The 15,292-nt window shown below is 48.1% G+C and overlaps 1 protein-coding gene across 1 annotated transcript in view; it reads right to left on the minus strand.

Annotated features, from left to right (window-relative positions):
• ADAMTS14 (ADAM metallopeptidase with thrombospondin type 1 motif 14) overlaps positions 1–15,292 on the minus strand; it is a 97,248-nt gene that overhangs the window by 56,057 nt on the left and 25,899 nt on the right. The window contains exons 3-4 of the mRNA XM_052640147.1: positions 14,813–14,969; positions 9,297–9,487 (exon numbers count right to left, since the gene is read on the minus strand). Coding sequence (XP_052496107.1) covers positions 9,297–9,487; positions 14,813–14,969 — 348 coding nt within the window. The remainder of the gene's footprint in view (positions 1–9,296; positions 9,488–14,812; positions 14,970–15,292) is intronic.

Raw genomic sequence — 15,292 nt, forward strand, 5'->3', positions numbered from 1 at the left:
AGGAGTCCATATGTAATACTATGTACACACCAGACACTCACTAAATGCTGAAAACTGCCCCTTACATTTCAAGTGGTTCTCTTGGTCAAACAAATCCTAAGAAAGAAAAACAGCTGAAAGAAATCAGGCTCCTTGACTTCAGACTATACTACAAAGCTACAGTAATCAAAACAGTATGGTACTGGCACAAAAAGAGAAATATAGATCAATGGAACAGGCTAGAAAACCCACACATTTGTGGTCAATTAAGGAGGCAAGAATACACAATGGAGAAAAGATAGTCTATCCAATAAGCAGTGTTGGGAAAACCAGACAGATACATGTAAAAGAATAAAATTAAAACATTCTCTAACACCATACATATAAATTCAAAATGGATCAAAGACCTAAATGTATGGCCAGACACTATAAACCTCTTAAGGGGAAAACACTCCTTGACATAAATCACATCAATATCTTTTTTGATCCACCTTCTATAGAAGTGAAAGTAAAAATAAACAAATGGGATCTAATTAAATTTAAAAGCTTCTGCACAACAAAGCAAAACATAAACAAAGTAAAAAGACAACACCCAGAATGGGAGAAAATATTTGCAAACACACCAACTGACAAGAGATTAATCTCCAAAACACACAAACAGCACATGCAGCTCCATGTGGGCAGCTCTAATGGGGAGAAGATCTAAACAGACATCTCTCAGGAGAAGCAGAGACATCACTTTGTTGACAAAGATCCACATGGTCAAAGCTAGGGTTTTTCCAGGAGTCATGTACGGATGTGAGAGTTGGACCATAAAGAAGGCTGAGCACCAAAGAATAGATGTTTCTGAATGGTGGTGCTGGAGAAGACTCTTGAGAGTCCCTTGGACTGCAAGGACATCAAACCAGTCCATCCTAAAGGAAATCAACTCTGAATATTCTTTGGAAGGACTGATGCTGAAGCTGAAGCTCCAATACTTTGGCCACCTGATGCGAAGAGCTGATTGGAAAAGATCCTGATGCTGGGAAAGACTGAAGACAGGAAGAGACAGGGACAACAGAGGACAAGATGGTTGAATGGCATCACCGACTCAATAGACATGAGGCTGAGCAAACTCTGGGAGAGTAGGAGAGGGAACCTGGCATGCTGCAGTCCATGGGGTTGCAAAGAGTCAGACATGACCAAGTGACTAAACAACAAGAAAGGAATTCCCTGGCAGCTCAGCAGTTAAGACTACATGCTTCCACTCAAGGGATATGGGCTCCCTCCCTGGTTAGAGAACCAAGATCCCACAAGCCCTGTGGTGTGGCCAAAATATATAAACAGATATTTCTCCAAGGAAGACATAAAGATCGCCAAAAAAACCACATGAAAAGATGTCACACCATCACTAATTATCAGAGAAATACCAACCAAAACTACAAGGTGTTATCACCTCACACAGGTCAGAATGGCCATCATCAAAAAGTCTATAAACAATAAAGGCTGGAGAGGGTAGGAATGTAATTTTATATAACCACTATGGAGAACAGTGTGGAGGTTCCCTAAACAACTAAACATAGAACTATCGTATGACCCAGCCATCCCACTCTTGGGTGTATATCCAGAGAAAACCATAATTCAAAAAGATACATGCACCTCAATGTTCATCGCAGCACCATCTACAATAGCCAAGATATGGAAGCAACCTAGACGTCCATCAACAGAGAAATGGATGAAGATGTGGTAACTATATACAGTGGAATATTACTCGGTCACAAAAAAAGAATGAAATAATGCTATTTGCAGCAACATGGATGGATCTAGGGATTATCATACTAGGTCAGACAGAAAAGGAAAATACAGAGAAAATATCACCTGATATCACTCATACGTCAAATCTAATTAAAAATGATATACATGAACTTATTTACAAAATAGGAACAGACTCACAGATTTTGAAAACAAATTTATGGTTACCAAAGGGGAAACATCGGGTGCTAGGGTGGGATAAATTAGGAACTTGGAATTAAACAAACATACTTTACTATATAACAAAAGAGATAACCAACAAGGACCTACTGTATAGCACATGGAACTCTACTCAATATTCTGTAGTAGTCTATATAGGAAAAGAACCTGAAAAACAGTGAATATATTGGGAGCTTCCCAAGTGGCTCAGTGGTAAAGAATCCACCTGCCAATGCAGGAGACAAGGGTTTGATCCTTGGGTCAGGAAGAACCCCCGGAGAAGGAAATGGCAACCCTCTCCAGTACTCTTGCCTGAGAAATCCCATGGACAGAGAAGCCTGGGAGACTACAATCCATGGGGTCACAAAAGAGTCGGACAGAACTCAGTGACAGAACAACAACGAATAACTGAGTCACTATGCCGACACCTAAAACTAACACAACATTGTAAATCAACTATATTCTAATAAAACTTTTTAAACATGATCCCTTGCCCTGAGATTTAAGAAGCCTTAAGGAAACATCCTCTACACAGATGGGTAAACCGAGGCACAGAGAAAGCCAAGTCCATCCAGGGCACAGCAGAATGTGAGGGAAGGCTGAGGAGTCGTTGCCCAACATCTGAAGCTCTATGAATATTTATGGTACATCCATCCCCAGGTTAACACAAAAGAAAAGTGAGAAGCAAGAAGCCCCTGAGAGCCACAGTGACTGAGACCTGATCAGATCATTCTGAGTTCCACAAAGGGCTCTGCCCCTCCCATCCACCCTGGGAACCATATCTCTTCTCTTTGATCCCACCAGGCCACCCCTGGCCCTGGAAACCAGGATCAGAAATGGTCACAGGCAGGCAGGTGCCGTGAGGGAAGAGCAAAGGGGCACCCTTTTTCCTGGCTTCATGAGATCCCGAAGGGAAGCAGGGCTTCAAGCATCCCAGCCAAATACAGGTTTCCACACAATGGATAGGATGAGCTGCTGATCTCCGGGGAGGGACAGGTTGTCTGGGCCCCTCCACTCATGGTCACAGGTGGGATTCTGGCTGGCTGGCTGCTGTCCCCCAGAAAAGTCAGAACCCCAAACCTCACTTTCCCCCTGTGGCAGCTGGAGGTCTGCAAGGCAGCAGCTCCTGAAGCGAGGTCCATCTCAGTGCCCTAAGCCTTTCTCCTAAGAGGAAGGAGCCCTTGTGGGAAGCTGCACCCCTCTGCTCCCACACCCACAAGGGCAAGGCAGCAGCGAGCAAGGAACCAGCCTCCAACAGCACTCCAGAACCTCTGAGAAGACACAGAACCGAGACCATGGAAACAGGCTCCACAGCAGGCCCCCCTGCAGGGTCTTCAGTGCCCGTGTGTCTGGTGGGGGCCTTCCCAAGGGCACACAGTGGTGCAAAACCTACAACACGTGAGTTTCCACCCCAAGCAGGGATCTCACGAACTGGCCATGGTCCCTCCAGGACACGCACACATCCACTCACTCACTTCCTGGGGTCACTCCCAGGGTCCCACTCCTGGCCTGGGTGGGGACCCACTCAGAACTCAGAGTTGGTATAAATATTAGTTTAAGCTGAAGACACTTGAGATTCAACAGATGCAGAAATAAAGCATCTCAGAAATTCCCGGGAGGGAGTTTCAAAAGGGAGGGGATATATGTACACCTATGGCTAATTCATGATGAGGTTTAACAGAAAACAACAAAATTCTGTAAAGCAATTATCCTTCAATTAAAACAATAAATTTTGTATATATATAAAAGAAATTCCCTCCTTTGACAAAGCAGCAACTCCCGAGAAAATGAGCTGCTATAAATCCTCTCCCCAGGGGAATTTCATGGCCATTTAAAAAAAAAGAAAGACCACTTGCACCTGAATAAACATGTATCATCACAAACTTTCTTATTTCCTACTTGTTCTCCTAAAGTCCACTTGTCTTTCCTAAAGAAACCTATCTGCCCTTCCCATGGAGCCTCTTCTCCCCTCTCTTTCCCTTATTAAGTTAAACATCAGTTCGGTTCAGTCGCTCAGTCGTGTCTGACTCTTTGCAACCCCATGGACTGCAGCACACCAGGCTTCCCTGTCCAACACCAACTCCCGGAGCTTGCTCAAACTCATGTCCATTGAGTCAGTGATGCCATCCAACCATCTCATCCTCTGTTGTCCCCTTCTCCTTCCGCCTTCAATCTTTCCCAGCATTAGGGTCTTTTCAAATGAGTCAGTTCTCTGCCAAAGTCTTGGTGGCCAAAGTATTGGAGTTTCAGCTTCAGCATCGGTCCTTCCGATGAATATTCAGAACTGATTTCCTTTAGGATTGCCTGGTTGGACTCCTTCCAAATTGGGAAAGGAGTACCTCAAGGCTGTATATTGTCACCCTGCTTATTTAACTTATATGTAGAGTGAAAGTGAAAGTAAGTTTGCTCAGTCGTGTCCAACTCTTTGCGACACCATGGACTGTAGCCTACCAGGCTCCTCTGTCCATGGGATTTTCCAGGCAAGAGTACTGGAGTGGGTTGCCATTTCCTTCTCCAGGGGATCTTTCTGACCCAGGGACTGAACCCAGGTCTTCCACCTTGCAGGCAGACGCTTTACCGTCTGAGCCACCAGAGTACACCATGCGAAATGCCAGGCTAGATGAAGTACAAGCTGGAATCAAGATTGCCGGGAGAAATATCAACAACCTCAGATATGCAGATGACACCACCTTTATGGCAGAAAGTGAAGAACTAAAGAGCCTCTTGATGAAAGTGAAGGAGAGTGAAAAAGTTAGCTTAAAACTCAACATTTAGAAAATGAAGATCATGGCATCCAGTCCCATCTCTTCATGGCAAATAGATGGGGAAATAATGGAAACAGTGACAGACTTTATTTTGGGGGCTCCAAAATCACAGCAGATGGTGACTGCAGCCCTGAAATTAAAAGATGTTTGCTCCTTGGAAGAAAAGCTATGACAAGCCATATTAAAAAGCAGAGACATCACTTTGCCGACAAAAGTCCGTCTAGTCAAAGCTATGGTTTTTCCAGTAGTCATGTATGGATGTGAGAGTTGGACTGCAAAGAAAGCTGAGTGCTGAAGAATTGATGCTTTTGAACTGTGGTGTTGGAGAAGACTCTTGAGAGTCCCTTGGACTGCAAGGAGATCCAACCAGTCTATCCTAAAAGAAATTAGTCCTGAATATTCATTGGAAGGACCGATGCTGAAGCTGAAACTCCAATACTTTGGCCACCAACACTTTAGCAAACTGACTCATTTGAAAAGATCCTGATGCTGGGAATGATTGAAGGTGGGAAGAGAAGGGGATGACAGAGGATGAGATGGTTGGATGGGATCACTGACTCAATGGGTATGGGTTTGAGCAAGCTCTGGGAGTTAGTGATGGACAGGGAAGCCTGGTGTGCTGCAGTCCATGGGGTTACAAAGAGTCAGACATGACTGAGTGACTGAACTGAACTAAAAATCTTTCACACGACACCTGTTTTTATTTTTGTATGAAAGTCATGATTTTGCTTTTTTTTCTGAAAATTATCTTTTTAGCAAACTCTGGGGCTGTGAATAGAGCTCATTCATACTCCTGGGGTCTTCACGATCCAGGACCAAGGGTCCTAACACTCAGGGCTTCCTAAGGGCTCCCCTGGCCCCTTCCCCAGTCCCTCCCCCCCGTTCCTGTTCTCCACCTGCTGGCTCCAGGGGCCAACTTGGCTCTCTGACTAATGGGATTAGTATTCAGCTGTGTGGTCTTAGGTCGGACTAGCAATTTACAGTCTGGATGGGTGGTCAAGTGCTCCAGTGAGGTGGGTGTGTTCATACACATAGTTACCCTCCCTCTCTTTCTCAAATGGCAGCAAGTGGTAGACTTTGCTCTCTGAGTTGCTAGCCACAGGCTGTCTGTGCGTGTGTTATTTGCTCAGTCATGTCTGTGTTTTTGAGGCCCTATGAACTGTAGCCGCCAGGCTCCTCAGCCCATGGGATTCTCCAGGTAAGAATACTGGAGTGGGTAGACATTCCCTTCTCCAGGGAATCCAGGGATCGAATCCCAGGCCCCAAGAATAACAGAATTAGTATTCAAACAAAGAAGTGGCAAGGGGCAGGCTTCCTGGCACTCCTCCCCTCCCTGGGGCTCCTGTAACTGGAGCGATCTCTACCCTTGCCCTTTTCTTCACAGTGGCATTGCAGACAGACATATACTGTTTCCCCCTTTTCCCAGGCTGGCTCCCTGCTTCTCCCATTGACACCATTCACTTCTACATTTACTGATCACCTATCAGGTGTTGCACTAAATACCCATGCTGTGTGGTCTTGGCGGTTCAAAAAAAGTCTAAGTCAAAGTTCTCATCCTCAAGGAATCCACCTTCAGAGACTCAGACAAAGAACCACACAAACACACAAAGACAATACAGCTATAAGAATGCAGAACACACTGCTTGAGCATTCCCTAAGCGCCAGGTGTGCGCTAAAGACCTCGTACACATTCAACCCACAAGCAGACAATATTATGAAAAATGGAGGCTTTCAGGGATTAAATATTATTATAACAGACACAGATTGGGGTGCCTGGTGAGCTCAGAACAATTTCTCCAGGGCCCATGCCTGTGTCCAGTCCCTCTTGTCCTTTGGGAAACTCTGTCCTTCTCCAACATATAGTGATTGGTCCAAAGAGTGGTCGTGTGACTCAAATTTTAGAGTCCTGCTCCAGGAACTTTTGCCTGGGAACTCAAGGGGAAACTTCTTTTGTCTCTGGTCAGGGAGCTATCGTAGTAAGAATCAGCTTCACTGAAAAGATCGTCAACATTGCTAATTATTAGAGAAAAGCAAACCAAAACTACAGTGAGGTACCACCTCACACCAGTCAGAATGGCCATCATTAAAAAGTCAGCAAATGACAAATGCTGGGATGGGTGTGGAGAAAAGGAAACCCTCCATTCCTCCAGGTGGGAATGTAAGTTGGTGCAGCCGCTGTGGAGAACAGTAGGGAGGTTCCTTGGTAAACTAAAAACACAATTACCATATGATCCAGCAATCTCACTCCTGGGCATATATCCAGACAATACTATCTATATAATTTTAAAAGATACATGTGCCTCTATGTTCATAGCAGCACTATTCACAAGAGCCAAGACGTGGAGACAACCTCAATATTCATCAACAGATGAAGGGATAAAGATGAGGTGGTAAATATAGACAATGGAATATTACTCAGCCATAAAAAAGAAAGAAAGACTACCGCTGCTGCTGCTAAGTCGCTTCAGTCGCGTCCGACTCTGTGCGACCCCATAGACGGCAGCCCACCAGGCTCCGCCGTCCCTGGGATTCTCCAGGCAAGAACACTGGAGTGGGTTGCCATTTCCTTCTCCAATGCATGAAAGTGAAAAGTGAAAGTGAAGTCGCTCAGTCATGTCCAACTCTCAGTGACCCCATGGACTGCAGCCTACCAGGCTCCTCCGTCCATGGGATTTTCCAGGCAAGAGTACTGGAGTGGGGTGCCATCGCCTTCTCCGGAATGCCTTTGCAGCAACATGCAACTAGAGATTACCGTACTGTCAGAAAGAGAAAGACAAATGTCATGATATCACATATATATGGAATGTAAAATATGATACTGATTTCATATGTAGAATGTAAAATATGACACAAGCGAAGCTATCTCTGAAACAGAAAGAGAATCACGGACGTAGAGGACAGACGAGGGGTTGCCAAAGGGTAGAGAGTTGAGGGCGAGATGGAGTGGGAGGCTGGGGTTAGCAGATGCAAGCGTTCATATACAGAATGGACAAACAACGAGGCCTAGAGTACAGCACAGAGAACTATGTTCAATATCCTGATAAACCATAATGGAAAAGAATATTTAAAAAATAATGTGTGTATATACATATGTATGATGGAATCACTTTGCCATACAATAGAAATTAACACAACATTGCAAATTAACCACAATTTTTAAAAATTGGGGGGGGAAAAAATATTCAGCTTCATAATGCTCATAGCCAGAATCTGTCTTTTTGAGAAGTTGGTCAAGAGAATCAGAATGTGAAGAGGACTTGAAGAGTCCATGTCAGCCTCTAGTACCGATTACACTTAAAACAGTTCCATCTTGTTCTCCCACAACCTGGCCCATATTTTTAGCCCCATTTTCCTTAATCTAGTTCAAGTTTGTTTTCCATCATTTGCAAGTTACAGAATCGGAAGAATACAGGTCCCTTGCCTGAGGTCACACAGCTAACAAGGGGCTGGCCGCATGCCCTCCCAGCAGCTACCTCACCTCCCGTGCGGCTGGATTATAGACGCCAGACAGCACAGGCAGCATCATGCTATTTTATTTTGCTATAAATGTTGCCGGGGGGTTGGCATGACGTGGGGTTGGCACTTTTGCTCATCAGCAGTTCCATTCCCAGAAATGCGCTACCACTCCCCTCATGAAGGTCACATTATCATCAACGTCCACGGTTGGTCCCACTTGCACCTAGACTGGTCCCCATCCTCCCAGAGCCGCAGCCACAGGCACTTCCGACAAAGGCCTCTTGTCAGAAGAGAACCAGTGCAGAGCCCACCTCTGATGTTTTCCACCTCCCTTCCTTTCTGGTCTCCCTCATCTCTGCGCCTTTAGGTCAGAGCTGCCCATCTGTAGCCCAGAGGCCAAATGTGACATGTAGATAGGTTTTATTCAGCATTCACAGCGTTTTTATTTTAGCATTTTAAAAATTAGGAGTTTCACTTAGATATCACAATTTAAATTTTCCACATAAAAAGTTAAAAAAAAAACAAACTCTCTGCATTTCTGACTTCTCTTTAAAAAAAAAAAACAACACTGGCCTATCCATGACAAGAGCCGTGCATCTCTGCATGAGCACCTCTGGCAACAAGTGAGCAGTAACCACTCACAGCTTCACCTGTCTCAAAATGTACCCAGAACCCTCATTTTCCCTGCCTGTCCAATCTCAGTGAACACCCAGGGCCACGCACTGGGGGGCTGGGATCTCTGCTAACATGACAGCCCAGTGGCCAGTCTCTCTAGCCTAGGACTGGGCTTTTTCCCCAGATGATGAATCTCAGGGAAACCCCTTCAACTCTAAAACAAGTGGGACCCCTAGCCTCACCTGACCCAGGCTCTGAATATGTCCAAGCCCAGAAACCACTGACCACAAGCTCCAGTTTGCCTGTAGGTACCTCAGCACAGTCACATGCTGCTGATGCAGGCCAAGGCCCAGGATGGACGCCAGGCCAGCTCAGGCTCATCTCAACATGGAAACCGTTCAGCTGGACATGGGAGCAGGCAGTGACTTCCCTGAGCCCACCCGGAAAACCAGCGCCACCAAACCATCAGACGAGCGCCAGGGCCCCCCAACCCAGCCCCGGCACCCAGCCCCAGGCCCTGGGCACACTCACGATATTCATGAGGGTGAGGACGTAGTTCTGCACGTGCTCCTTGCCGTGGAAGCGCACCACCGAGTCGTCCACCGCCAGCAGCACCTCGATGCTGTAGCTGCCCGGCGTGGCGTGTCGCCGCTTCCGCTCTGCTTCTCCTAGCCGGTCTCCCACCAGGCCCAGCAGATTAGGAAGGTCACCCAGGCCAAAAGCTGGAACCAGGACGAGAAGAGACGGAAGTTCAAATCCACATAAGGAACTGTCACCATGATGCTGCCCACTGATCGACCGGTCCCCATCACGTGCACCCCTTCCCCTGCCTCTGACAGCAAGAGGGTTTGTGCCAGGCCACGTAATGGGTGGGCATGAGCCCTCTCCCTGACGTGAGGGTGTGTCAAATCTCTGAGGCAGTGAGGAGCGGAGAGGTGAGAACCGGCCCAGGCTCCAGTTCCCGCTCAGTTCTATCTCCTTGTCACGTCCCAGCCCAAGCCCCTCCACCTCTCTGGGCTCCCCTCCCGTCCTGTGACATAGGAAGGAATAATCCTTGATATCCTGCCAGACATGCTTGCTGTAAAAATCAAAGATGGCAGTGGGTAGAAACATCATCATACAGGAAAAAATGTTTTGTGGTATTACCGTGGCCTATGGAGGGCACTTTAGGGAACCCTGGAGGATGCCCCATGCCCCTCAAATTCCTCTCAATCATTGCCAGCAACTCCAAAGTTCCCCATCACAGCTTTGACCTTTTAGGTAAGGTTATTTTTTTAACCAGCATTTATTAACTTGTATGACGTAATCTAGGACCTCTTCTGTAAAGGATCAGATAGTAAACATTTTAGGGTTTGTGGTTCATCTGGTCCATCTCAGCTCTTCAATTTGACTACTGCAATATAAAAGCAGCTACAGACAATATATAAACAAATGAGTGTCTCTGGGTTTCAGTAAAACTTTATTTACAAAACAAGTGGTAGGCCTCATTTAGCTCATGGACTTTAGTTGGCTGACTCCTAATCAAATCCAATCCAATCCTTAAAGACAACGCTGTCAGAATATTGACTCTATTATACAAGTAAACAAGCTAAGCTTCAAAGTAGCATGTCCAGGTCTGTCTGAATCAAAAGGTCATGCTTTGAAACATATGGCTATTTAGAAAGGTACCATCTCAAGCAGTTATCAGTCATTTACACCATAGCCCAAATAAGGATCGGAGCAACACTTGTTGGGGCAGCGGAGTGAGGAGTACATGACGACACCATAGGAAGCAGGATAGGAGGCAAGGGTCTCTCAGGAAAGCTTCAAATGTCTTAATGACTCTCCTGCCATCCCACCCTGAAGCTCTGATTCTTGTGCACTGATTTCTAAGAATATTCATTTATCCACAGTTATTTCAAAACCCCTTCGCCTGCAAGATGGGGCTGAGGCTCTAAAGATGCCACCACTACAGTCCCAGCACATCTCCAGAGGTGTGGCTGCAGAAGGGGCCCCACACTACTAGCAGGGCAGACGGTGGTGGGTGAGGAAGGCAGGACCCTGTCCTTGAGCTGCCCTGCCTAATGCAGGTGGCAGATAAGAGACTGGGCAGCAACAATAGAGTACCATCAGGTACCAGCCAGTAGCACTAACTAGGGCCGGCTTCCACACCGAGACCCGAACCGGGACAGGGGGGCTGGAGAGGCTTCTGGAGGAGGGCACACCTGAGCCGGCCAGAGGGGGAGCGGGAGACCTGCTCGAGCATGGGGACCGCAGGGCCCACTGTGACTGAGGGTAAGGAGCTACCGTCCACAGTGTGGTGATCCTCAGGGAAGACGCGATGGGCACCCAAGTTCTGCCTCTAAGCCTCCATGCACATGGGTACTCCAGGGATTGAAGGCTGAGTGCGGAGCAAGGAAATCACAGTGCTCCAGGCTGTTTCTATTTCCCCTTTGGTTAGTGGCACTGCCATGCAAAGGAATCTACCATGCCCTAGATTTAAGAGTTGGGGAATGCATGGCCACTGTGCCTAGAGGAGAGCCCAGAAATGGGCAGCTGGCCCTCTGAGCAATGCACAGGCTGGCGAGCAGGGCTTGGGCCGGGGTCCCTCCTCACTGCCCCTGAGGCCATGCCTCTCGCTTGGCAGGTGACACTGCACAGAGCTCCTGGCGGCCCTGCTATCTGAGCCCAACAGTGAGCACAGCAGCCCAGAGACAAACTCCCGGGGGAGAGTGGAAGAGACCCCCAGCAGGGGAGGAGGAAGGTCAAAGGCTCTCTCCATGGAGTGAGTTGAATAATAATAGCCACTCCCAACACAGGAGCAGTGCCTGGAGGTTTCAGCACTGCAAGGGAAAAGGGGAATTGACTCTTCACAGCTCTCCTTGCCAGGTCTATCAAAGGGAGGCTCAGAGAGGTCACCTGACTCATCACAGGTCGCACAGCAAGTTCATGGTAAACATCCAGAATGTAAACCCAGGCCTGCCACTCCCCATTATCACACCCTAACAGGGCCCACCCAGATTTCTCTCTCAAAAAACAGTGAGAGGCATTGCGGAGGGCCTGCTGACATCAGCCACAGACCTTGGAGAAGATCCATTCACACCCTCTTCTGTGTGTTTCTCATCCTGCAGGCCACATATAGGGAATTCTCAAAGCATATAGGGAAGGGTGGGGGCAGCAGGTCACCAGAAACTTTCAGTGAGCCCACCCAAGAAGCCCCGAGAAAATGTAAAATGGTGCAGCTGCTTTGGAAAACAGTTTGGCAGTTCCGCCAAAAGTTAAACACAGTATTACCACAGGACCTACATCTTTATAGCATCTTACGTATATACTGAAAACAATGGAAAACACATGTTTACATGAAAACTTGCGCATGAATGTTCACGGCAGCCTTATAATAGCCACCAAATGGAAACAACCCAAATGTCCACCAACAGATGAACAGACAGACAAACTGTAGTTTCCCCACGGGGTGGAATATTACTCTGCCATGAAAAGGAATGAAGTACTGCAACATGCACCAGCGGAGACTGACTTTGCACACTAAGTGACAGAAAGCCAGTCACAAAAGGCCATAGACTGTATGATTCCGTCTATAGGGGATGTCCGAAAGAGACAAAGCTCCAGAGAGAGAAGGTCGATTAGTGGCTGCCAGGGAGCTGAGAAGGGGAAAACGGGAGTGACAGCTGATTCATGGGCATGCGGTATTTTTATGGGAGTGATGGAAATGTTCTAGGATTAGATAACGGTGATGGTGATCCATTAATATGGGATGTAATTGTGATGGTGAGCACAATAATGGTGATCCCACAAAACTGTGAATATAGTTTAAAAAAAAACTGAATTGTATATATTTAAATGGATTTTCTCTCAATTAAAAAAAGGCAGCAACAGCAGCGTTAAGCCCCAGGCTGGCTGGTTGCCCTTGAGGGGATGAACCACCCTGGTGTTTGGTGGCCCCAAACCCCAGCCAAGGAGCCAGAATTCTGGCCACGGGCACACAAGCATCCAGGTTCCAGTGACCTAGATGGTGGGAAGAGGGCTACAGAGCAGGACTGTGGGTTGAGGGGGGACAGGACATTAGGAGCATGGGAACGTGCAGGGCACAGCCTTCGAGGTCAAACCTTTCATCTTAACCAAGAATGTTAAGTGGAGACAGGCACACCCAAAAGAACGTCACATACCAGGCTCAGACCTGCTGCTCGCCTTAAAAATAACAGAGTGAGTCACAGGTTTCCAAGAAAGTCCCCTATCACCCTTGTCTTCCTAAGGAAGAACCCAGATGGGCCCAGGGCACAACACCCCCTGCAGGACGAACAGCCAGGCAACCCGACGAGGGGGAGACAGGGCAGCGTTCAAGGCGTGAACCCCACCCGGAGCTCAGTGGTCTCAGCCTCCCCGTTGTTGATCACGGTGGCCGACTAGGGCTGGTTCCAGGCTCACAGCCCTGGAGGAGAACTTCCCCAAGGTCTCTCTCAAAAGGGAGGATTTGTGGTCTTTTGATTCAGAGCTGGCCTCAGATAAAACAGACCCCAAGGGAGACTCGTCATTCCCTCCAGCAGTGGTGGAGGTAACAGTTTGGGTCACCACTGAGCTCCTGAAACCCTGCCCAGCCACCTGAGGCTCTGCCCAACCCCTCCCCCATCATAACATAACTGCAGAGCCCTCCACCGTCATAACATAAGTGTGGCGTCACTTAAGAGCAACACGGGGAGAGCAGCTGAGGCTTCAAAGGACACATTGTACATGGGGACTACTGGTTTCCAGGCATTCCTTCACGCTGGGCCCAACTCTGCCAGGGCCCAGGCAGGAGGGGGTGTCACTCATGGCCAGACTCCACCCAGGAATGAGGGTGGAATCCATGCATGTCCTCATGGCCAAAGGGGCTTTGAGACAAAGCTCAGTTGGACTACGAAGTTGGCACAGGCCTAGGACCAGCACACAACACATTCATCACTTCACTGGCTCAACCATGGGTCCTGCGTACTGCTGGTGGGCAGGCTCTGATGCTGCCCACTGGCTACACAGAGGCCCCTCTCAGAGACTCTCACCCCAACATGGCAGCAGTTACCTTAGTAACAAAGCCTTAACAAGAGCAACCATTCATCAAACATCTACCACGCGCCAAGCTCCATGCTGAGAGCTCTATACACATTACAACATTTATAACATTATAACACATAAAACCTCAGAGTTAGCAATGACCATCCCACTTTACAGATTAGAAAAACAGGTTCAGAGATGTTAAGTAACTTGCTTAAGGTCACATAGTAAACAACATTGGAGGTAGGATATCTTCTTTTTTTTTTTCACATTTAGGCTTTTTTTAAAAATTATTTATCCATTTATTTTTGGCTGCACTGGGTCTTTGTTGCTGCTCATAGTCTTTCCTCCAGTTGCAGCAGGTGGGGGCTACTATCTAGTTGTGGCGCACGGGCTTCTCATTGCAGTGCCTTCTCTTGTTGGAGAGCTCAGCCTCTAGGGCATGCAGGCTTTAGTAGTTGGGGCACACGGGCTTAGTTGCCCCCTGGCACGTGGAATCTTCCCGGACCAACAATTGAATCCGTGACCCCTGCACTGGCAGGCAGATTCTCAACCGCTGGACCACAGGGAAGTCCCTGGAGGTAGGATTTTTAAATGGTCTTTTGGACACAGAGCTGACTCTGATGGCCTGACCCCAGGCAGTCTCCCTACGAGTACCCTAAAAACCTCCTTCCTGTGGTTCCCAGAGGTGGAGATGATTTCCAGGGGGAGAAGCTAACTGCAGTCATTCCACCTTCTGTCCTGGCAGAAGAATAGCCTTGCAAAGCAACGCTGAGCCGCTCCGAGACTCAAGGACCTCTGTTCAGGGGACTCAGGTAGCTCCTCTGGCCCCCACTCCAGCCTGCTATCACAGCCCCTAAAACAGAGGGCAGTTTCCCTGCGGGTGCAGTAGATCTATACGGCCCAGACCCATTACACCAATGAGAAGACTGAGGCCAGGAGTTGAAAAGCGCAGGCCAGAAGTTACCTGGAAACATCCCTGAGATGTGGAGGGAGGCAGGCCTGGCACCCCGACCACAGCCTACCTTCATTGTGAAGGTCCCCGAGCGGCTCTGTCCGTGGCTGCCTGACGACTTCCCGCCGGTACACCACATGCTTCCTCCCGCCGGCCTCCATCTCCTGCTGCCCGCGCTGGAAGGGCTCGATGAAGTAGTCGGTGCTGTCTGTACGGATGAGGCCGGCCTGAACCAGGGATGCGGCAAGCAGAGGGGGAGGGGGAGAGAGCAGAGATGTGAACACACAGCAGGACAGGTGTGCGTGTGTGTGCGAATGAGTGTGACCACGCGAGAGCAGGCTCTTCCTCTAGGGGCTTGGATGCCAGCAGGGAAGTGGGGAGAGGGTGTTAGGTGGCCAAGCAAGGGCCCGCATGCCCATCACAAGCAAAGCAGAGCCACTTTTCTTTTTCTTTATTTCTAATTGAAGGATAATTGCCTTATAATATTGTGCTGGTTTCTGCCATACATCAACATGAATCAGCCATACGTATACATATGCCCCCTCCCTCT

This window comes from Budorcas taxicolor, chromosome 5 (genome assembly GCF_023091745.1).
Source record: "Budorcas taxicolor isolate Tak-1 chromosome 5, Takin1.1, whole genome shotgun sequence".
Taxonomy (NCBI): domain Eukaryota; kingdom Metazoa; phylum Chordata; class Mammalia; order Artiodactyla; family Bovidae; genus Budorcas; species Budorcas taxicolor.